The 24,777-nt window shown below is 35.5% G+C and overlaps 2 protein-coding genes across 8 annotated transcripts; one reads left to right on the forward strand and one right to left on the reverse strand.

Moving 5' to 3' along the window:
• The first annotated feature begins 1,981 nt into the window (after positions 1–1,981).
• LOC137236991 (putative nuclease HARBI1) lies at positions 1,982–6,469 on the forward strand. Of its 3 annotated transcripts, XR_010948740.1 has the most exons (6): positions 1,982–2,554; positions 2,795–3,109; positions 3,163–3,433; positions 4,132–4,793; positions 5,280–5,404; positions 5,463–6,469. XR_010948740.1 is itself a non-coding variant. In XM_067760106.1 (4 exons), exons 1-4 carry the CDS (start codon positions 2,544–2,546, stop codon positions 4,786–4,788), a joined length of 1,254 nt encoding a protein of 417 aa, XP_067616207.1. In that variant the 5' UTR covers positions 1,982–2,543; the 3' UTR covers positions 4,789–6,469. The 3 variants fall into 3 exon arrangements, 1 of the variants encoding a protein (XP_067616207.1); XR_010948738.1 differs by having other exon boundaries at positions 4,132–5,404; XM_067760106.1 differs by having other exon boundaries at positions 4,132–6,469.
• On the reverse strand, positions 2,152–9,603 carry LOC137236992 (transcription factor Adf-1-like). 5 transcript variants are annotated; one of them, XM_067760109.1, is made up of 5 exons: positions 9,112–9,603; positions 8,868–9,054; positions 8,747–8,813; positions 8,025–8,124; positions 7,644–7,953 (listed from the first exon to the last, which is right to left on the reverse strand). In XM_067760109.1, exons 1-5 carry the CDS (start codon positions 9,431–9,433, stop codon positions 7,946–7,948), a joined length of 684 nt encoding a protein of 227 aa, XP_067616210.1. In that variant the 5' UTR covers positions 9,434–9,603; the 3' UTR covers positions 7,644–7,945. The 5 variants fall into 5 exon arrangements, with proteins under 5 accessions (XP_067616211.1, XP_067616212.1, XP_067616210.1 ...); XM_067760110.1 differs by lacking the exons at positions 7,644–7,953; positions 8,025–8,124 and adding an exon at positions 2,152–2,250; XM_067760111.1 differs by lacking the exons at positions 7,644–7,953; positions 8,025–8,124 and adding an exon at positions 2,152–2,255.
• Positions 9,604–24,777: the final 15,174 nt, after the last annotated feature.

The following is a 24,777-nucleotide window of genomic DNA, read 5'->3' on the forward strand; positions in this document are numbered from 1 at the left end:
TGAAACGTAAACTGTTTTGCATGTATCAGTCAGTGCTGGTATTGTTTTGGGTTTAGTTCAACTCAGTCAAAAAAATGTATACAAATTTTTTTTGTTTTTGTTGATAATGTAAGCTAATCCGCATTACTCGTTATTTGCGTCCCTTAATATAAATTTAAGGCGTTTTAACTGATAATGCAATTGAACTTTAATTACCAATAAAACTTTATTCCTTACCGAAACAATATCAATACTTTTTGCTCATTCCAAAATCATATCCGCAACAATTGCATTAATTAAAAAAGTACTAGTAAAATTTTACCATAACGCAAAGCAAATTTTAATACCTGGAACACTTTTTTTTGTTTCACAGACAGTAAAAATTGCCCACCTATGACCATTAAGATATGCTTTGTTTTTTTTTTTTTTGTTAATTTTTCTGTATGCAACAATTTCGAACGTATAACAAGAATTGCTTTCTTAACTTTTCATTTTCTTCGCTCATTATGCATATTGCATTCGTATTCATATTCGTTTTAATTCTATACTAGGGTGATAGCCTTAAATTTGAATATGTTTGTATATTAACATTATATAATGTTGCAGAGTCAAAAAAAAATTTTAAAAGACAAGGTTGAGGCTACAAATACGTATATTTGGTTCAGTAATGGAACGAATTCACCGCTTTACCCGCTGACATTCGTTGTCGCAATTGGCCTGGCCGCAGGCCTATGTTCGCTGCCCTGTGGTTGTCATTGTAGCTGGTTTATTGTAGCCCGTATGGTCGTAGCTGATAAAGATGTGGTAGTATTGTTATCGCCGGTATGGATGCAGCTAATAAAGATGCGCTAGTATTATTATCGCCGGTATGGACGCAGCTGATAAGGATGCGGCTAGTATTGGTGTCGGTGGTACCGCCTGTTGTAGGTGTTAACATTAGTGGCCTCGGACCTATGTTCGCGGCCCCGTTGTGTGCGTTGCAACTGGTGGTAGCGGTACATCTGGTGGTTGTTGCGCTCGTGGTTGGCGCTAATAAAAGGGTTGGGGAAGGTACTACCGATGGTGATGCTCGTGATAATAGTGGGCGCCGTTGGTGGTGGTTGGCGCTTTATCATATGCTATTGCGTATGGAGTTTGTGGTGGTTTTGGGGTACCATGCAGTCAGCGCAGACCACGTCACAATAATAGGTGGCCGTTGTATGTTGCCATAAGGAAAAAGTGAAATTGCGGCTAGTAGTAAAACAGTCGGAATGGCAAATGTAGGTAAATTAACCACTTTGAAATGCAGGTTAGATTTGGTGTACGATGAACAAATTTTGGTTATTAGTGGAGGATTATTTACACTGCCTTTGATAAGTCTTTTGATTCCATGGTTCCTTTAACTCGTTTCCTTTGTAGCTGCGGAGCTGACTGTCGCTGCATTTCTTCCAGACGCGTCACGATTCCGATTTTAATAATATCAAATGTTTCTTGCAGAAAATTAATTCAGTTTTATGTTCGAAATATAGTATAGGATTGTTTCATATGTACAATGCTTATCGGCTTAAAACCAATTCAATTTAAAGTACGCTTAGCCCTTAATTGGAAAATTTAAGAGCACAAAATCACCACGTTTAACCAACTCAGCTCGAAAAAAGGAAAAGATCTTTTTTCTTCCTCCGGAACTCGTGGTCTTTTTTTTTTCGTTAGCGATCGCCCGTCTGTCTTTTTCCTTGTTTTTCGATACTTTTTATCGCAACTTTCGCCACATCACTAGGTGTGTTCGCGTGAACACGCTCCCAAGTGGATCGTAGCCGTAGACCGTAGCAGCAGACCGTAACAGTCGTTATTTTCAACTAATTTGAGTAGATCACTCAGCAGTTGTTTGCTTCAGAGCCACAAATTTTGAGATAGTTATTAAATCTTTATAAAGGCTGTCAAATGTTCTTTCTCGTTTTATATCCTTTAATTGTAGAGTTAAACTTGATAAATACCGCGTACGAATTTTTTTAACCCAATTGTTTTGGTTACTCGACGGCTCCGTCCTCGTTAGCTTACATAATGCGTTTTTTTTAAATTTGCTTACTGGGCTAAAGGTTAGCATGCTTAAAATACGTAAGTTCTTTAGTCAACAAATTTGAGTAGATAACTCAGCAGTAGTTTGCTTCAGAGCGACAATTTTTGACATAAGGGCTGTACGCAGTTCAAAAGAAAACCACAAGAAAATATTTTCTATTGTTTCTTCAGCATGAAAAAGTAGTAGCCAAGAAATGTTGACGTTTCATTGTAACGCTGAACTAGGTCAAGGAAAGAAGAAGAAATAAAAACAAAACGTTTTTGCATAATAATTGGTGAAATTCATGTATATTTTTTAGTTTTCGTAAAATAAAGAATATTAATTGAGAAACAGTGTCGGGAGGTAAATAATTGTGCAAATTAGTGAGCAAGTTAACGAGTGAAACGTTCACGAAGTAAAAAACACCTTCAAAAGCTGCAAATAAATATAAGTTCAACCAGTGGAAGATCCTTCAGGGAGTGGAATACAAACATTCATAATATTAAATATACATTTCCATAATTTCAGTATGGCTCATTGGTAAAATTTAAACTCCTATACTGTGTTTATGTTAGGCCATTTACTAGGTGGCGGTGCACTGCTATTTCTTTATGGATCGAGCAAGCTGTGTTGGATTGGCTCAGGGTATTTTTATTGTTTTTTAAAAATATTCCAAAATGCGTAATTTGATACCGCCATCAACATAATTAAGTTTTGAATCGTCACCTAGTAAGGTCCCTTTAGATGTATTTACTTATATACATTTTTATTTGGCTTAAGGGAAGATTTAATGACAACATTGAACATAGGGCTTTTAATGGCTGGCGCTGAAGTAATGAAGAGTCATTGTGTTCGTCAAAAAGCACCAAGGTACCGTGTAAGCCCTTACCTCCTTGAGAGAAATCAAAAAGGGAGGTTTGAGACGGATTTTGAGAACTTGCGACACTCACCTACCCTTTTTAATGGTAATTTCCGGATGAGTCCACAAACGTTTGATATCTTGTACGAAGAACTACTTCCACATTTACGGAGGAAGCGAAACAATAGACCAAACGACTTCATACCGGAAAAAGCAAAATTAGCAATGGTGTTAGAGTAAGTAGCTATTAACTTTTAAGTTTCTTTCGTGAAGTTAATGATATAAAAAGGTACTTAGCAACAAGTGATTTGGGTCGACATATAGCCTCCTGCTACAGAGTGAGTAAGCAACATTTTGGCACTATAATATCGCACGTCTGTCAAGCTATATGCACAGCTTTGAAGAGCCAAATATCACCATTCAACCAACAAACCATGTCCGCAGTAGCTAAGGGCTACAAAGAAAAATGGAATTTTCCAAATTGCGTTGGTGCCATCGACGGTAAGCATGTGGCCATTAAAGCGCCTCCAAAAAGCGGAAGCATATTTTTTAATTACAAGGTGAGATGCCCATACTCTCTTCATAACCAAAAACGGACATAGCTTACAATTGTTTTGGTTGTGCTATAAATAACAGGCTGTAACTTTTATGAGTGTGTTTTTGTCTAAACGAGCTGAAAGTCTGGTGGTGGTATAGGGAAGAAAACGGAAGAGAGAGGGGATGGTAGAAAATAAGTCAAGGGGTAGAAAAGCGAAGCTCGATAGACATGCTGTATTTTGGGTAAGGTAAGACCGAGAGAAAGAAGATCTAAAGACTTATTTTGTTTTGTTGATTTTCTGACAGGGTGGATAAATGATGTATATTGGAACGATTTTTCGTCATTCGTTGTCAAAGTTTGTTCGAGACAAACCGGTTTCGGCTTTGTGCCATCATCAGTGTCGATTTTCGTTCGTTCTGTCTCTAAACCAACTTTGACAAGGGATGACAGAAAATCGTTCCAATATACATCAAGATCTTAAGATGTAGGGAAGGAGGTAGAAAACATAGAGGGCCTGACGGTTAAGGGAGTTGCTGAGAGGGCAGAGATGCTGTATGAGGGGAGATGCAGGAACATACGAATTTCTAAGCTAATTAAGTACATTTAGATCGTATACTGGCGCGTTACATTGGGCTATTCACGAAAGTTTTAGCCTGATTATAAATTGTGTGATCATGAGATTTATATTTGATATATTTATATCTTTTTCTTTCCATGAAGGGGTTTCACTCTATAGTTCTTTTGGCTGCTTGTGACGCGTGCTATAAATTTACTTATGTAGACGTAGGAGCATACGGTAGTGAGGGTGATTCCAACATTTTCAAGAACTCTGAATTCGGCTCAAAGATAATAAGAGACCAGTTGCCATTTCCCCCTGACACAAATATCAACGGGAAAAACGTACCACATTTCATCGTTGCGGACGACGCCTTCCCATTGAGTAAACGAATAATGAAGCCCTATTTTCATAGATCGCTGAAAAGATCTGAAAAAATATTCAATTATCGGCTGAGCCGAGCACGTAGATGTATTGAAAATGCGTTTGGAATATTAAGCACAAAATGGTTATGCTTGCGAAAAATACTTTTTTGTACCCCTCAACGTGCTCAGGAAATAGTATCAGCGTGCTGCTTTCTTCACAACTTCTTGTTAAACAAAGCTGGTTCTGAATACTGTCCGAACACATTTTCTGGTCATGAAATCAGCAGCGGAGAATGGATACGTGGAGATCATGAAATCTGGGAGGACCAAAACGAATCAAGTTTATTTCATGGAAGGCCATCTGAATATGGAAAATATATACGGGATTTGCTCAAGGAGTACGTTAACTCAAACGAGGGATCCGTCCCATGGCAAAATGATGTGGCGTTTGTTTAACCATGGTATGTATTTGCAACAGACTTAGGAGATGTACACATTTTGGTTATTGACAAAAGTAATTATGTTTTCAACTTACCACGTTAAGTTCCAAAACATAACACATTGCAGAGTACCAATAGCCAAAATATAGTTACAGCTTTTTGTCTTAACTTTCAATGTTCGATATGTCAAAATAGGTGGAACTAAAATGTATTTCCTACTAATTTTGACTATAAATAGTCCCATGAAGGTAGCGTGTACTTTTTATCTCAATTTTTTAATTGCAGTATAAGTTTTACGTTTCTATATGTCTTGATAGTCATTGAAATATGTAAGTAAAGTTGGGGTTTCATCAATATTCTGAAAAACTATATCATATTTTGTTATGGAACTCGCCATTTAGATTTATTTAGTAAATTCATTTTTTCATTTAATTTTATCAACACTGCTTTACATAATATTTTATAGGTACGATTGAAATTAATCATTTACTTTTAATATTTACACAGGCGAGTTCACCCAGCATAATCCCTGAGATGTACAAAATACTTGAAACTAATTGCATTCTTTATACTTTTTACTTGATGTTTTTTATTGCTAAGCAAATTACAACAATAACAGATATACATATGTGGTAAGATTACATTCAAGAAGAATTTAACATTGGTTTAAATTGTTTTTTATTTAATTAGAGATCATTTCTTTTGGATAACGGATATCACACAGGCAGAATATTTTCACAGTAATTTTTTGATCACATTTAATAACATTTTTGAGGCATATTAAATGAGGGTTTTCAATCATTTGTGAATTCGATTGTAATTAATTTTTCCATAATATTTAATATTTTCCTAGATAAAAAAAACTGTATTGTAGTATTCACGTAAGCGTGTCCTATAGGTTATCACCTCATTTAGTATTTTTTTTACTTTGTTACAAGAAATATATGTATATTAGACAAAAATAATTTTTAAACAGATAACTTGATAAGCAGGCCAACGTGAATAGCACATATATTTTATTTCTCCTTGCGGACGGGCCGCGGGTAAAGACTAGTACTATATAAATATCATATTTCATCACGGGGTGATAGCATCCCGAAGTTCGGAAGTAAGCTTTTTGAACCGCAGGCAATAATTAACTTGACTGATGTATACACATACGACCAAAATAGCCAACATCATCTGTCATATGGTTATCTTAAGTTATGGTAACGAAGTCGCTTTAAAAATCACGATTTTACTATGTCTATGTATCTGGAAAAATGCTAGGGGACATCTTAGGTTAAGAACACCATTTACACTAATTTTAGTTTGAAAATGTTTTGTATATTTGTAATTTTTTTTGAATTTTATGATTGAAAAAATGTGAAATAATGAAGAAAAATTTGATTTTCAATGAGAAGTATAGTTTTAACAAATATAAAATTCATTATTTAGCCAACAAAGGTACTATGAAAAGATTAAGAATGTTGATTGAAAAATGATTTTAAATTTTTTATCACAGAAGGTAGACAAATTAAATTCAAAAATTATTCCAAATTGTGATTGAAAAATTGTTTTCAGTTATCGGTCATCAAAAGTAAACAAGTTTTATTATTCTCTTTGTTCATTTTTATAAAATCTTAAATTTATTCATCAAAGATATTAAAAAATGATTTAAAAAAGTGATCGAAAAATGATTTTCAGTTTTTGATTATTAAAAGTAATCTTATATAATTTTCTTCCGATCTGTTTGGATAATATTTATGTATATTTTAAGCTACGCAGATCTATTGTGTTGGGTGCAAATAAAAATAAGAATAAAGATTATTCCACGTTTCGCCAAATTTCCTTGGCATCTTCAGGAGCGTGACACTGTATTTATTTAATAAAACAACAAAGAACACAATCAGATACATATAGATTTGAAATTTAAAATATTGCAAATAAATATTGATTGCACAAAATTTTTCTTACTTACAATGATTAACGAAAAACACAATTTTTACTAAAACATTTAAACATTTAAAACATTTGAATATTAAAAAATTGCGGAAAGTTAATAAAGTACAAAAAATCGAAACCACCTACATGCGGTAAACTTGTCATACTAAAAATTAAATTACAAACATAATAGGTACGCGGCGGCGGTTGGCTTTACAAAAACAAAAACACCCATAGATCTCCAACAATGTAGCAATGTAGTTTACGAAATTCATTGTAAACGGAATAAAGAAGATAGCTGCAATAAGGTCTACATTGTGAGCACAAAGCGGGCGCTCGGCACGCGGGTAGCTGAGCACGAAGCAGATATACGTAAACAAAAACAAAGCACAGCTTTGGCACAGCATGCAATAGAAAACAAACACACAGCTGATTTTGAAAACATAAAAATAATAGACACCGAAAGGAGAGAAAAAGCGCGTTACACCTTAGAAAGCCTAAGAATTTTGCATAAAAGAGGAAACACAATAAACAAAAAAGAAGATACAGACAATATCGCCGCCGCGTACCTATTATGTTTGTAATTTAATTTTTAGTATGACAAGTTTACCGCATGTAGGTGGTACTTTATTAACTTTCCGCAATTTTTTAATATTCAAATGTTTTAAATGTTTAAATGTTTTAGTAAAAATTGTGTTTTTCGTTAATCATTGTAAGTAAGAAAAATTTTGTGCAATCAATATTTATTTGCAATATTTTAAATTTCAAATCTATATGTATCTGATTGTGTTCTTTGTTGTTTTATTAAATAAATACAGTGTCACGCTCCTGAAGATGCCAAGGAAATTTGTCGAAACGTCGAGCTGAAAGGTGGAATAATCTTTATTCTTATTTTTATTTGCACCCAACACAATAGATCTGCGTAGCTTAAAATATACATAAGTAATCTTATTTTGTCATTTATTTTGTTCAACTGTATGAAAGCTCAGTATTTATTCGAAAGAAGAAATCAAATTGTATTGAAAAGAAGAAAAATTAAAAAATTAATCATCCAAATGCTGGACAATGATAAATAAAAACATAAAAATAAAATCAGTAATAATATGGGTCTTTCAATAAATTAAATCATTCTTTTTATATAGTAGAAAAAAAGTAGGTTCATTCAGTTTTGGGACGATCTATGTCTTTGCTGGGCTATCTTCTCCAATAATGTGTTCATGAAGTCACAGCACGCTTCGTCAGCTACCGGCCTAGGAAGCTGTTTCAGAAGATATTCAAAACCTGTAAAGGCCTGCTTGAAATGCGACTCAGACTCGGATTGTTCCCTACCCTTTATGAGATCTTGTTGTTGTTGCAAAAGGCTGTCAAACTTCTTCCATACCTCTTCGCTTTGTGATTGGCCTGCTGGGCGTGAATACGGTGTTGGAGCCTGTGTGAAAGATAAATGTGAAAGGAGATTGGAATGCATTTTGCAACAAGTCAATAGAAATATGCTGGTTAAGGAGAGCAAATCCAAAGGTGAAACTCTTACTGAGTGTAAGCAAACGGTTGTTGTTGTTGTAGCGATAAGGTTGCTCCCTGAAGGCTTTGGGGAGTGTTATCGATGTGATGGTCCTTTGCCGGATACAGATCCGGTACGCTCCGGTAATGCAGCTCCATTAAGGTGATAGCCCAACCATCTTGGGAAGGATTTATATGGGCCAATTAAACCTTCAGGCCCACGAGTGCTTGGGGTCGCCAGAGCCTCGTCTGTTAGTGAAACGGGATTCGCCGCTCGAATGTGAGGTTGACAATTGGGTTTGGATAAGCTTTATTTTGCGCTGGCAACCTGAAAAGTTTGCGCTACACAACCCCTTGAATCTGGATTTTTAGTCGCCTCTTACTACAGGCATACCTACCGCGGGCACATTCCTATGTTATAGAATGGCTTGTGGGGGATAAACTAGAGGCCGCCAACACTCATAATTGAACGTATAGTTTTGTTCTTTTTTCGAGGAGCCCAAATTTTGGATTCCCTCAACAAAAACATATTGTACTAAACATAAACTTACATAATCATATTGGGGACTAGGGGCATCAGGTGTTCCGGCTTCGGCATCAGTGGTTGACGTAAACGTTCTGGAAATTAACATAATTAAATATGTATATAAATTTAAAATTCATATTGCTTACTTTCTTTTTTGCGAAACATTTGGCAAAAACGACATTTCAGCAGCGAACTCCCAATCTACGCTTTCGCTTATTGATGGTTCGCTTAGCGGTTCTCCCCCATCACTCCCGCTTTTAGCTTTCCGAGCCACCTTTTCCCTATATCTGTAGCTCTCCCTCAAACTGATCCAAGCTGCTTTGCATTCTTCACCTACAAATTTTAGTCGTCTGTTAATGGATATTACCTAGAAAAGCTTTACTCACTTACCAGGCTTTGATAGAACGATACCAATTTGCTCCCAAGACTGCTCCACTGCGTTTTTGTTGGAATGTAAGGGGTCGCCGATATTCCAGATACGTGGTCTAGCCTTTACCTCCTCAATCAGACTTAACTTTTCTTCTGAAGAAAAGTTAAATGCACGCTTTTGGCGCTTTTGCTGGCTGGGGCGTATATTTTCCATATTTAAATGTTTTAGTATTAAAATATTCAATTGAAACAATAATATATTTAAACGTCCTGCAGTAACTGTCACTTTTCTTGAAGAAATAAATGCAAAGTAATTTTTTTCTTGCCAAAACAGAGTTGTCATGGCGTCTGTTTCTTAAAAAAACTTTAGAAAATAGTAGTAGAAAATGTACGAAATTACTTTAGAACTGCGTACTGCGTAAGAAATTTAGCCAAACGAAATTTTTCTTGAGCTTTTCTTATCTGTCATTTTATATGGATTTTTTACTTTTCTTTTGAACGGCGTACAGCCCTATAGTTATTAAAACTTTTTATAAAATACGTAAATCGTTTCGTTCAACAAATTTGAGTAGATCACTCAGCAGTTGTTTGTTTCATAACAACAATTTTTGAGATAGGTATTAAAACTTTTTAAAGGTTGTCAAACGTTGTTTCTCCTTTTATATCCTTTAATTCTAGAGTTAAACTTGATAAATGCCGCGTACGAATTTTTCTAACCCATTTGTTTTGGTTACTCGACGGCTCCGTCTTCGTAAGCTTACATATTGCGTTTTATCTTAATTTGCTTACCGGGCTAAAGATTAGCATGCTTAAAATACGTAAATCCTTTCGTTCAACAAATTTGAGTAGATCACTCAGCAGTTGTTTGTTTCAGAGCAACAATTTTTGAGATAGGTATTAAAACTTATAAAAGGTTGTGAAACGTTGTTTCTCGTTTTATATCATTTAATTCTTGAGTTAAATAGTATAAAAATCGCGCACGAATTTGTTTAACCCATTCGTTTTGGTTACCCGACCACTCCGTCCTCGTGTAGCCTAAATATTGCGTTTTTATACTCAGTTGAGCAGAGCTCACAGAGTATATTAAGTTTGATTGGATAACGGTTGGTTGTACATATATAAAGGAATCGAGATAGATATAGACTTCCATATATCAAAATAATCAGGATCGAAAAAAAATTTGATTGAGCTATGTCCGTCCGTCCGTCCGTCCGTCCGTCCGTTAACACGATAACTTGAGTAAATTTTGAGGTATCTTGATGAAATTTGGTATGTAGGTTCCTGAGCACTCATCTCAGATCGCTATTTAAAATGAACGATATCGGACTATAACTACGCCCACTTTTTCGATATCGAAAATTTCGAAAAACCGAAAAAGTGCGATAATTCATTACAAAAGACCGATAAAGCGACGAAACTTGGTAGATGAGTTGAACTTATGACGCAAAATATAAAATTAGTAAAATTTTGGACAATGGGCGTGGCACCGCCCACTTTTTAAAGAAGGTAATTTAAAACTTTTGCAAGCTGTAATTTGGCAGTCGTTGAAGATATCATGATGAAATTTGGCAGGAACGTTACTCTTATTACTGCATGTACGCTTAATAAAAATTAGCAAAATCGGAGACGGATCACGCCCACTTTAAAAAAAAAAATTTTTTTAAAGTAAAATTTTAACAAAAAATTTAATATCTTTACAGTATATAAGTAAATTATGTCAAGATTCAACTCCAGTAATGATATGGTGCAACAAAATACAAAAATAAAAGAAAATTTAAAAATGGGCGTGGCTCCGCCCTTTTTCATTTAATTTGTCTAGGATACTTTTAATGCCATAAATCGAACAAAAATTAACCAATCCTTTTGAAATTTGGTAGGGGCATAGATTTTATGGGGCTAACTGTTTTCTGTGAAAATGGGCGAAATCGGTTGATGCCACGCCCAGTTTTTATACACAGTCGTCCGTCTGTCGTTCCGCATGGCCGTTAACACGATAACTTGAGCAAAAATCGATATATCTTTACTAAACTCAGTTCACGTACTTATCTGAACCCACTTTACCTTGGTATGAAAAATGAACGAAATCCGACTATGACCACGCCCACTTTTTCGATATCGAAAATTGCGAAAAATGAAAAAAATGCCATAATTCTATACCAAATACGAAAAAAGGGATGAAACATGGTAAGGTAATTGGATTGTTTTATTGACGCGAAATATAACTTTAGAAAAAACTTTATAAAATGGTTGTGACACCTACCATATTAAGTAGAAGAAAATGAAAAAGTTCTGCAGGGCGAAATAAAACACCCTTAAAATCTTGCCAGGTATTACATATATAAATAAATTAGCGGTATCCAACCGATAATGTTCTGGGTCACCCTAGTCCACATTTTGGTCGATATCTGGAAAACGCCTTCACATATACAACTAACACCACTCCCTTTTAAAACTCTCATTAATACCTTTAATTTGATACCCAAATCGTACAAACTCATTCTAGAGTCACCCCTGGTCCACCTTTATGGCGATATCTCGAAAAGGCGTCCACCTATAGAACTGAGCCCCACACCCTTTTAAAATACTCATTAACACCTTTCTTTTGATACCCATATTGTACAAACAAATTCTAGGGTCACCCCTGCTCCACCTTTATGGCGACATCTCGAAACGGCGTCCACCTATGGAACTAAGGAATACTCCCTTTTAAAATACTCATTATCACCTTTCTTTTGATGCCCATATTGTACAAACAAATTCTAGGGTCACCCCTGGTCCACCTTTATGGCGATATCTCGAAAATGCGACCACCTATACAACAACCACCACTCCCTTTTAAAACCCTCATTAATACCTTTAATTTGATACCGATATCGTACAACACATTCTAGAGTCACCCCTGGTCCACCTTTGTGGCGATATTCCGAAAAGGTGTCCACCTATAGAACTAAGCCCCACACCCTTTTAAAATACTCATTAACACCTTTCTTTTGATACCCATATTGTACAAACAAATTCTAGGGTCACCCCTGGTCCACCTTTATGGCGATATCTCGAAACGGCGTCCACCTATGGAACTAAGGATTACTCCCTTTTAAAATACTCATTAACACCTTTCTTTTGATACCCATATCGTGCAAACAAATTCTAGGGTCACCCCTGGTCCACCTTTATGGCGATATCTCGAAACGGCGTCCACCTATGGAACTAAGGATTACTCCCTTTTAAAATACTCATTAATACCTTTAATTTGATATCCATATCGTACAAACGCATTCTAGAGTCACCCCTGGTCCACATTTATGGCGATATTTCGAAAAGGCGACCACCTATAGAACTAAGGCCCACTCCCTTTTAAAATACTCATTAACACCATTCGTTTGATGCCCATATTGTACAAACAAATTCTAGGGTCACCCCTGGTCCACCTTTATGGCGATATCTCGAAACGGCGTCCACCTATGGAACTAAGGATTACTCCCTTTTAAAATACTCATTAACACCTTTCATTTGATACCCATATCGTACAAACGCATTCTAGAGTCACCCCTCGTCCACCTTTATGACGATATCTCGAAACGGCGTCCAACTATAGAACTAAGGCCCACTCCCTTTTAAAATACTCATTAACACCTTTCGTTTGATGCCCATATTGTGCAAACGCATTCTAGAGTCACCCCTGGTCCATCTTTACCGCGATATCTCGAAAAGGCGTCCATCTATAGAACTTAGGTCCACGCCCTTTTAAAATACTCATTAATACCTTTCATTTGATGCCCATATTGTACAAACAAATTCTAGAGTCAACCCTGATCCACCTTTATGGCTATATCCCTAAATGGCGTCCACCAATAGAACTATGGCCCACTCCCTCATAAAATACTCTTTAATGCCTTTCATTTGATACACATGTCATACAAACACATTCCAGGGTTTCCCTCGGTTCATTTTCCTACATGGTTATTTTCCCTTATGTTGTCACCATAGCTCTCAACTGAGTATGTAATGTTCGGTTACACCCGAACTTAACCTTCCTTACTTGTTCTAAATAAACTTACCGGCCTAAAGGTTAAGCATGTTTTAAATATGTAAGTAGTTTTGCTCAACTAATTTGAGTAGATCACTCAGCAGTTGTTTGTTTCAGAGCAACAGTTTTTGAGATAGGTATTAAAACTTTTTAAAGGTGGTCAAACGTTGTTTCTCATTTTATATCCCTTAATTCTAGAGTTAAATTTGATAAATAACGAGTACGAATTTTTTTAACCCAATTGTTTTGGTTACTCGGCGGCTCCGTCCTCGTTAGCTTACATATTGCGTTTTTTTTTTTAATTTGCTTATCGACTAAAGGTTATCATACTTAAAATACGTAAATCGTTTCGTTCAACAAATTTGAGTAGATCACTCAGCAGTTGTTTGTTTCAGAGCCACAATTTTTGAGATAGGTATTAAAACTTTTTAAAGGTTTTCAAACGTTTTTTCTCGTTTTATATCCTTTAATTCTAGAGCTAAACTTGATAAATACCGCGTACGAATTTCTTTAACCCAATATTACGTTTTTTTTGAATTTGCTTACCGGTCTAAAGGTTAGCCTGCTTAAAATACGTAATTCGCTTTGTTCAACAAATTTGAGTAGATCACTCAGCAGTTGTTTGCTTCTGAGCGACAATTTTTTAGATAGTTATTAAAACTTTTAAAGGTTGTCAAACGTTGTTTCTCGTTTTATATCCTTTAATTCTAGAGTTAAATAATATAAAAACCGCGCACGAATTTTTTTAACCCATTCGGTTTGGTTACCCGACCGCTCCGTCCTCGTGTAGCCTACATATTACGTTTTTCTAAATAAACTTAACGGCCTAAAGGTAAAGCACGTTTAAAATATTTAAGTCGTTTTGCTCAACTAATTTTAGTAGATCACTCAGCAGTTGTTTGTTTCAGAGCAACAATTTTTGAGATAGGTATTAAAACTTTTTAAAGGTTGTCAAACGTTGTTTCTCTTTTTATATCCCTTAATTCTAGAGTTAAATTTGATAAATACCGAGTACGAATTTTTTTTAACCCAATTATTTTGGTTTTTCGACGGCTCCTCGTTAGCTTATATATTGCGTTTTTTTTTTAATTTGCTTATCGGGTTAAAGGTTAGCATACTTAAAATAAGTTCGTTCAACAAATTTGAGTAGATCACTCAGCAGTTGTTTGTTTAAGAGCAACAATTTTTGAGATAGGTATTAAAACTGTTTAAAGGTTGTCAGACGTTTTTTCTCGTTTTATATCCTTTAATTCTAGATCTAAACTTGATAAATACCGCGTACGAATTTTTTTTACCCAATATTAGGTTTTTTTTTTTAATTTGTAATCGACTGCTACGTCCTCGTGTAGCCTACATATTGCGTTTTTAAATAAACCCTCCGGTCTAAAGGTTAGGCATGGTTAAAATACGTAAGTAATTTTGTTCAACAAATTTGAGTAGATCACTCAGCAGTTGTTCACCTCAGAGCGACAATTTTTGAGACAGTTATTAAAATTTTTTAAAGGTTGTCAAAGGTTGCTTCTCGTTTTATATCCTTTAATTTTGGAGTTAAATATGATAAAAACCGCCCACGAAATTTTTTAACCCATTCGTTTTGGTTAATCGACCGCTCCGTCCTTGTGTAGCCTTCATATTACGTTTTTCTAAATAAACTTACCGGCCTAAAGGTTGAGCATGGTTAAAATACGTAAGTCGTTTTTTTCGACAAATTTGAGTAGATCACTCAGCAGTTCGCTTCAGAGCGACAATTTTTGATATAGTGATTAAAACTTTTTAAAGGTTGTCAATCGTTGTTTCTCGTTTTATATAATTTAATTCTTTTTGGATACTCGACCACTCCGTCCTTGTGTAGCCTACATATTACGTTTTTCTAAATAAACTTACCGGCCTAAAGGTTGAGCATGGTTAAAATACGTAAGTCGTTTCGTTCAACAATTTTGAGTAGATCACTCAGCAGTTGTTTGCTTCAGAGCGCCAATTTTGAGATAGTTATTAAAACTGTTTAAAGGTTGTCAAACGTTGTTTCTCGTTTTATATACTTTAATTCTAGACTCAAATATGATAAAACCGCGTACGAAAGTTTTTAACCCGTTCGCTTTGGTTACTCGACCGCTCCGTCCTCGTGTAGCCTACATATTGCGTTTTTCTAAATAAACTTAACGGCCTAAAGGTTAAGCATGTTTAAAATATTTAAGTCGTTTTGCTCAACTCATTTGAGTAGATCACTCAGCAGTTGTTTGTTTGAGAGCAACAATTTTTGAGACAGGTATTAAAACTTTTTAAAGGTTGTCAAACGTTGTTTCTCGTTTTATATCCTTTAATTCTAGAGCTAAACTTGACAAATACCGCGTACGAATTTTTTTAACCCAATATTACGTTTTTTTTTTAATTTGTAATCGACTGCGCTGTCCTCGTGTATCCTACATATTGCGTTTTCTAAATAAGCTCTCCGGCCTAAAGTTTAAGCATGGTTAAAATACGTAAGTCATTTTGTTCAACAAATTTGAGTAGATCACTCAGCAGTTGTTCGCTTCAGAGCGACGATTTTTGAGATAGTTATGAAAACTTTTTAAAGGTTGTCAAAGGTTGCTTCTCGTTTTATATCCTTTAATTTTGGAGTTAAATATGATAAAAACCGCGCACGAAATTTTCTAACCCATTCGTTTTGGTTAATCGATCGCTCCGTCCTTGTGAATTCTACATATTACGTTTTTCTAAATAAACTTGCCGGTTTAAAGGTTGAGCATGGTTAAAATACGTAAGTCATTTAGTTCAACAAATTTGAGTAGATCACTCAGCAGTTGTTTGCTGCAGAGCGACAATTTTTGATATAGTTATTAAAATAAAACTTTTTTAAAGTGGTCAAACGTTGTTTCTCGTTTTATATTCTTTAATTCTAGAGTTAAATGCACGAAATATTTTAACCCATTCGTTTTGGTTAATCGACCGCATGGTTAAAATACGTAAGTCATTTTGTTCAACAAATTTGAGTAGATGGTAGGTTTTTATGTGTATATTAATCCACAAGCTGGTCAAAGATTCTATCGCTAACGGTTCAATTTCGACGTCATACTGGGTGGGGTTAACCGACTAAAAGGGATAAGTGTCCATATCTATTGAACCAAGCAAGATATAATCGATTTTATTTGTGCAGATGGTAGGTTTTTATGTGTATATTAATCCACAAGCTGATACAAGGTTCTATCGTTAACGGTTCAATTTCTACGTCAAAGTGGATGGGGTTAACCGACTAAAAGGGATAAGTGTCCATATCTATTGTGGGTGGGGTTAACCGACTAAAAGCGATAAGTGTCCATATCTATTGAACGAAGCAAGATAGAATCGATTTTGTTTTTGCAGATGATAGTTTTTTATGTGTATATTAATCCACAAGCTGATCCAAGGTTCTATCGTTAACGGTTCAATTTCTACGTCATAGTGGGTGGGGTTAACCGACTAAAAGGGATAAGTATACATATCAATTGAACCAAGCAAGATAGAATCAAATTTATTTTTGAAGATGCTAGGTTTTTATGTGTATATTAATCCACAAGCTGAACCAAGGTTCTATCGCTAACGGTTCAATTTTTACGTCATACTGGGTGGGGTTAACCGACTAAAAGGGATAAGTGTCCATATCTATTGAACCAAGCAAGATAGAATCGATTTTATTTTTGCATATGGTAGGTTTTTATGTGTATATTAATCCACAAGCTGATCCAAGGTTCTATCGTTAACGGTTCAATTTCTACGTCAAAGTGGGTGGGGTTAACCGACTAAAAGGGATAAGTGTCCATATCTATTGAACCAAGCAAGATAGAATCGATTTTGTTTTTGCAGATGATAGGTTTTTATGTGTATATTAATCCACAAGCTGATATAAGGTTCTATCATTAACGGTTCAATTTGTACGTCAAAGTGGATGGGGTTGACCGACTAAAAGGGATAAGTGTCCATATCTATTGTGGGTGGGGTTAACCGACTAAAAGAGATAAGTGTCCATATCTATTGAACCAAGCAAGATAGGATCGATTTTGTTTTTGCAGATGATAGGTTTTTATGTGTATATTAATCCACAAGCTGATATAAGGTTCTATCATCAACGGTTCAATTTGTACGTCAAAGTGGATGGGGTTAACCGACTAAAAGGGATAAGTGTCCATATCTATTGTGGGTGGGGTTAACCGACTAAAAGAGATAAGTGTCCATATCTATTGAACCAAGCAAGATAGGATCGAATTTGTTTTTGCAGATGATAGGTTTTTATGTGTATATTAATCCACAAGCTGATACAAGGTTCTATCTCTAACGGTTCTATTTCTACGTCATACTGGTTGGGGTTAACCGACTAAAAGGGATAAGTGTCCATATCTATTGAACCAAACAAGATAGAATCGAATTTATTTTTGCAGATGGTAGGTTTTTATGTGTATATTAATCCACAAGCTGAACCAAGGTTCTATCGCTAACGGTTCAATTTTTACGTCATACTGGGTGGGGTTAACCGACTAAAAGGGATAAGTGTCCATATCTATTGAACCAAGCAAGATAGGATCGATTTTGTTTTTGCATATGATAGTTTTTTATGTGTGTATTAATCCACAAGCTGATCCAAGGTTCTATCGTTAACGGTTCAATTTCTACGTCAAAGTGGGTGGGGTTAACCGACTAAAAGGGATAAGTGTCCATATCTATTGAACCAAGCAAGATAGAATCGATTTTGTTTTTGCAGATGATAGGTTTTTATGTGTATATTAATCCACAAGCTGATATAAGGTTCTATCATTAACGGTTCAATTTGTACGTCAAAGTGGATGGGGTTAACCGACTAAAAGGGATAAGTGTCCATATCTATTGTGGGTGGGGTTAACCGACTAAAAGAGATAAGTGTCCATATCTATTGAACCAAGAAAGATAGGATCGATTTTGTTTTTGCAGATGATAGGTTTTTATGTGTATATTAATCCACAAGCTAATCCAAGGCTATATCTGTAATGGTTAAATTTCTATGTCATAGTGGGTGGGGTTAACCGACTAAAAGGGATAAGTGTCCATATCTATTGAAACAAGCAAGATAGACTCGATTTTGTTTTTGCAGATGATAGGTTTTTATGTGTATATTAATCTATAAGCTGATGCAAGGTTCTATCGTTAACGGTTCAATTTCTACGTCAAAGTGGGTGGGGTTAACCGACTAAAAGGGGTAAGTATCCATATCTATTGAACCAAGCAAGATAGAATCGATTTTGTTTTTGCAGATGATAGGCTTTTGTGTGTATATTAATCCAAAAGCTGTTCCAAGACTCTATCTTTAATGGTTCAATTTCTACGTCATACTGGGTGGGGTTAACCGACTAAAAGGGATAAGTGTCCATATCTATTGAACAAAGCAAGATATAATAGATTTTATTTTTGCAGATGGTAGGTTTTTATGTGCATATTAATCCACAAGCTGATCTATGCTTCTATCGTTAACGGTTCAATTTCTACGTTATAGTGGGTGGGTTTTACCGACTAAAAGGGATAAGTGTCCATATCTATTGTGGGTGGGGTTAACCGACTAAAAGAGATAAGTGTCCATATCTATTGAACCAAGCAAGATAGAATCGATTTTGTTTTAGCAGATGATAGGCTTTTGTGTGTATATTAATCCACAAGCTGTTCCAAGACTCTATCTTTAATGGTTCAATTTCTACGTCATACTGGGTGGGGTTAACCGACTAAAAGGGATAAGTGTCCATATCTATTGAACCAAGCAAGATAGAATCGATTTTATTTTTGCAGATGGTAGGTTTTTATGTGTATATTAATCCACAAGTTGATACAAGGTTCTATCGTTGACGGTTCAATTTCTACGTCAAAGTGGATGGGGTTAACCTACTAAAAGTGATAAGTATCCATATCTATTGTGGGTGGGGTTAACCGACTAAAAGGGATAAGTGTCCATATCTATTGAACCAAGCAAGTTAGAATCGATTTTGTTTTTGCAGATGATAGGTTTTTATGTGTATTAATCCACAAGCTGATCAAAAGTTCTATCATTAACGGTTCAATTTCTACGTCAAAGTGGATTGGGTTAACCGACTAAAAGGGATAAGTGTCCATATCTATTGTGGGTGGGGTTAACCGACTAAAAGGGATAAGTGTCCATATCTATTGAACCAAGCAAGATAGAATCGATTGTTTTTTTGCAGATGTAAGGTTTTTATGTGTATATTAATCCACAAGCTGATCCAAGGTTCTATCGTTAACGGTTCAATTTCTACTTCAAAGCGGATGGGGTTAACCGACTAAAAGGGATAAGTGTCCATATCTATTGTGGGTGGGGTTAACCGACTAAAAGGGATAAGTGTCCATATCAATTGAACCAAGCAAGATAGAATCGATTTTGTTTTTGCAGATAATAGGTTTTTATGTATATATTAATCAACAAGCTGATCCAAGGCTCTATCTTTAATGGTACAATTTCTACGTCATAGTGGGTGGGGTTAACCGACTAAAAGGGATAAGTATACATATCTATTGAACCAAGCAAGATAGAATCGAATTTATTTTTGCAGATGGTAGGTTTTTATGTGTATATTAATCCACAAGCTGGTCCAAGGTTCTATCGCTAACGGTTTAATTTCGACGTCATACTGGGTTGGGTTAACCGACTAAAAGGGAAAAGTGTCCATATCTATTGAACCAAGCAAGATAGAATCGATTTTATTTGTGCAGATGGTAGGTTTTTATGTGTATATTAATCCACAAGCTGATACAAGGTTCTATCGTTAACGGTTCAATTTCTACGTCAAAGTGGATGGGGTTAACCGAATAAAAGGGATAAGTGTCCATATCTATTGTGGGTGGGGTTAAACGACTAAAAGCGATAAGTGTCCATATCTATTGAACGAAGCAAGATAGAATCGAATTTATTTTTGCAGATGGTAGGTTTTATGTGTATATTAATCCACAAGCTGGTCCAAGGTTCTATCGCTAACGGTTCAATTTCTACGTCACACTGGGTGGGGTTAACCGACTAAAAGGGATAAGTGTCCATATCTATTGAACCAAGCAAGATAGAATCGAATTTATTTTTGCAGATGGTAGGTTTTGTGTGTATATTAATCCACAAGCTGGTCCAAGGTTCTATCGCTAACGGTTCAATTTCGACGTTATAGTGGAACAAGGCAAGATATAATAGATTTTATTTTTGCAGATGGCAGGTTTTTATGTGTATATTAATCCACAAGCTGATCCAAGGTTCTATCGTTAACGGTTCAATTTCTACGTCATAGTGTCCATATCTATTGAACCAACAAAGATAGAATCGATTTTATTTTTGCATATGGTTGGTTTTTATGTGTATATTAATCCAAAAGCTTATACAAGGTTCTATCGCTAACGGTTCTATTTCTACGTCATTCTGGTTGGGGTTAACCGACTAAAAGGGATAAGTGTCCATATCTATTGAACCAAGCAAGATAGAATCGAATTTATTTTTGCAGATGGTAGGTTTTTATGTGTATATTAATCCGCAAGCTGATCCAAGGTTCTATCGCTAACGGTTCAATTTTTACGTCATACTGGGTGGGGTTAACCGACTAAAAAGGATAAGTGTCCATATCTATTGAACCAAGCAAGACAGAATCGATTTTATTTTTGCAGATGGTAGGTTTTTATGTGTATATTAATCCACAAGCTGATCTAAGGTTCTATCGTTAACCGTTCAATTATTACGTTATAGTGGGTGAGGTTAACCGACTAAAAGGGATAAGTATCCATATCTATTGAACCAAGCAAGATAGAATCGATTTTGTTTTTGCAGATGATAGTTTTTTATGTGTATATTAATCCAGAAGCTGACCCAAGGTTCTATCGCTAACGGTTCAATTGCTACGTCATACTGGGTGTGGTTAACCGACTAAATGGGATAAGTATCCATATCTATTGAACCAAGCAAGATAGAATCGATTTTATTTTTGCAGATGGTAGTTTTTTATGTGTATATTAATCCACAAGCTGATACAAGGTTCTATCGTTAACGGTTCAATTTCTACGTCAAAGTGGATGGGGTTAACCGACTAAAAGGGATAAGTGTCCATATCTACTGTGGGTGGGGTTAACCGACTAAAAGGGATAAGTATACATATCTATTGAACCAAGCAAGACAGAATCGATTTTATTTTTGCAGATGGTAGGTTTTTATGTGTATATTAATCCACAAGTTGATCTAAGGTTCTATCGCTAACGGTTCAATTTCTACGTCATACTGGGTGGGGTTAACCGACTAAAAGGGATAAGTGTCCATATCTATTGAACCAAGCAAGATAGAATCGATTTTATTTTTGCAGATGATAGGTTTTTACGTGTATATTAATCCACAAGCTGATCTAAGGTTCTATCGTTAACGGTTGAATTTCTACGTTATAGTGGGTGGGGTTTACCGACTAAAAGGGATAAGTATACATATCTATTGAACCAAGCAAAATAGAATCGAATTTATTTTTGCAGATGGTAGGTTTTTATGTGTATATTAATCCACAAGCTGATCCAAGGTTCTATCGCTAACGGTTCAATTTCTACGTCAAAGTGGATGGGGTTAAGCTACTAAAAGTGATAAGTGTCCATATCTATTGTGGGTGGGGTTAACCGACTAAAAGGGATAAGTGTCCATATCTATTGAACCAAGCAAGATATAATAGATTTTATTTTTGCAGATGGTAGGTTTTTATGTGTATACTAATCCACAAGCTGATCTAAGCTTCTATCGTTAACGGTTCAATTTCTACGTTATAGTGGGTGGGGTTAACCGACTAAAAGGTATAAATGTCCATATCTATTGAACCAAGCAAGATATAATAGATTTTATTTTTGCAGATGGTAGGTTTTTATGTGTATACTAATCCACAAGCTGATCTAAGCTTCTATCGTTAACGGTTCAATTTCTACGTTATAGTGGGTGGGGTTAACCGACTAAAAGGTATAAATGTCCATATCTATTGAACCAAGCAAGATAGAATCGATTTTATTTTTGCAGGATGGTAGGTTTTTATGTGTATATTAATCCACAAGTTTGTACAAGGTTCTATCGTTGACGGTTCAATTTCTACGTCAAAGTGGATGGGGTTAACCTACTAAAAGTGATAAGTGTCCATATCTATTGTGGGGTGGGGTTAACCGACTAAAAGGGATAAGTGTCCATATCTATTGAACCAAGAAAGTTAGAATCGATTTTGTTTTTGCAGATGATAGGTTTTATGTGTATTAATCCACAAGCTGGTCAAAGGTTCTATCGTTAACGGTTCAATTTCTACGTCAAAGTGGATTGGGTTAACCGACTAAAAGGGATAAGTGTCCATATCTATTGTGGGTGGGGTTAACCGACTAAAGGGATAAGTGTCCATATCTATTGAACGAAGCAAGATAGAACCAATTTTGTTTTTGCAGATGATAGGTTTTTATGTGTATATTAATCCACAAGCTGATCCAAGGTTCTATCGTTAACGGTTCAATTTCTACGTCAAAGTGGGTGGGGTTAACCGACTAAAAGGGGATAAGTATCCATATCTATTGAACCAAGCAAGATAGAATCGATTTTGTTTTGCAGATGATAGGTTTTTGTGTGTATATTAATCCACAAGCTGATCAAAGGCTCTATCTTTAATGGTTCAATTTCTACGTCATAGTGGGTGGGGTTAACCGACTAAAAGAGATAAGTGTCCATATCTGTTGAACAAAGCAAGATAGAATCGATTTTATTTTTGCAGATGTTAGGTTTTTATGTGTATATCAATCCACAAATTGATACAAGGTTCTATCGTTGACGGTTCAATTTCTACGACAAAGTGGATGGGGTTAACCTACTAAAAGTGATAAGTGTCCATATCTATTGTGGGTGGTGTTAACCGACTAAAAGGGATAAGTGTCCATATCTATTGAACGAAGCAAGATAGAATCGATTTTGTTTTTGCAGATGATAGGTTTTTATGTGTATATTAATCCACAAGCTGATCCAAGGTTCTATCGTTAGCGGTTCAATTTCTACGTCATAGTGGGTGGGGTTAACCGACTAAAAGGGATAAGTATACATATCAATTGAACCAATCAAGATAGAATCAAATTTATTTTTGAAGATGCTAGGTTTTTATGTGTATATTAATCCACAAGTTGTTACAAGGTTCTATCGTTGACGGTCCAATTTCTACGTCAAAGTGGATGGGGTTAACCTACCAAAAGTGATAAGTGTCCATATCTATTGTGGGTGGGGTTAACCGACTAAAAGGGATAAGTGTCCATATCTATTGAACGAAGCAAGATAGAATCGATTTTGTTTTTGCAGATGATAGGTTTTTATGTGTATATTAATCCACAAGCCGATCCAAGGTTCTATCGTTAACGGTTCAATTTCTACGTCATAGTGGGTGGGGTTAACCGACTAAAAGGGATAAGTATACATATCAATTGAACCAAGCAAGATAGAATCAAATTTATTTTTGAAGATGCTAGGTTTTTATGTGTATATTAATCCACAAGCTGATCCAAGATTCTATCGCTATCGGTTCAATTTCTACGTCATACTGGGTGGGGTTAACCGACTAAAAGGGATAAGTGTCCATATCTATTGAACCAAGCAAGATAGAATCGATTTTATGTTTGCATATGGTAGGTTTTTATGTGTATATTAATCCACAAGCTGATACAAGGTTCTATCTCTAACGGTTCTATTTCTACGTCATACTGGTTGGGGTTAACCGACTAAAAGGGATAAGTGTCCATATCTATTGAACCAAGCAAGATAGAATCGAATTTATTTTTGCAGATGGTAGGTTTTTATGTGTATATTAATCCCCAAGCTGATGCAAAGTTCTATCGCTAACGGTTCAATTTCTACGTCATACTGGGTGGGGTTAACCGACTAAAAGGGATAAGTGTCCATATCTATTGAACCAAGCAAGATAGAATCGATTTTATTTTTGCATATGGTAGGTTTTTGTGTTTATATTAATCCACAAGCTGATACAAGGTTCTATCGCTAACGGTTCTATTTCTACGTCATACAGGTTGGGGTTAACCGACTAAAACGGATAAGTGTCATATCTATTGAACCAAGCAAGATAGAATCGAATTTATTTTTGCAGATGGTAGGTTTTTACGTGTATATTAATCCACAAGCTGATCTAAGGATCTATCGTTAACGGTTCAATTTCTACGTTATAGTGGGTGGGGTTAACCGACTAAAAGGGATAAGTATCCATATCTATTGAACCAAGCAAGATAGAATCGATTTTGTTTTTGCAGATGATAGGTTTTTATGTGTGTATTAATCAGCAAGCTGATCCAAGGCTCTATCTTTAATGGTTCAATTTCTACGTCATAGTGGGTGGGGTTAACCGACTAAAAGGGAAAGTATACATATCTATTGAACCAAGCAAGATAGAATCGAATTTATTTTTGCAGATGGTAGGTTTTTATGTGTATATTAATCCAGAAGCTGACCCAAGGTTCTATCGCTAACGGTTCAATTGCTACGTCATACTGGGTGTGGTTAACCGACTAAAAGGGATAAGTATCCATATCTATTGAACCAAGCAAGATAGAATCGATTTTATTTTTGCAGATGGTAGTTTTTTTTTGTGTATATTAATCCACAAGCTGATACAAGGTTCTACCGTTAA

This window comes from Eurosta solidaginis, chromosome 1 (assembly GCF_040869045.1).
Source record: "Eurosta solidaginis isolate ZX-2024a chromosome 1, ASM4086904v1, whole genome shotgun sequence".
NCBI classification, from domain to species: Eukaryota; Metazoa; Arthropoda; class Insecta; order Diptera; family Tephritidae; genus Eurosta; species Eurosta solidaginis.

Coding starts and splice junctions, on each gene's coding strand:
- LOC137236991 (XM_067760106.1), top strand. Junction 3,110..3,162: donor AAATTAGCAATGGTGTTAGA/GTAAGTAGCTAT, acceptor TGATATAAAAAG/GTACTTAGCAACAAGTGATT. Junction 3,434..4,131: donor GCATATTTTTTAATTACAAG/GTGAGATGCCCA, acceptor CTTTCCATGAAG/GGGTTTCACTCTATAGTTCT.
- LOC137236992 (XM_067760107.1), bottom strand. CDS start 9,433: ATGACAACTCTGTTTTGGCAAGAAAAAAATTACTTTGCATTTATTTCT. Junction 9,055..9,111: donor TATCGTTCTATCAAAGCCTG/GTAAGTGAGTAA, acceptor TAAAATTTGTAG/GTGAAGAATGCAAAGCAGCT. Junction 8,125..8,746: donor CTAGTCCCCAATATGATTAT/GTAAGTTTATGT, acceptor TCTTTCACACAG/GCTCCAACACCGTATTCACG.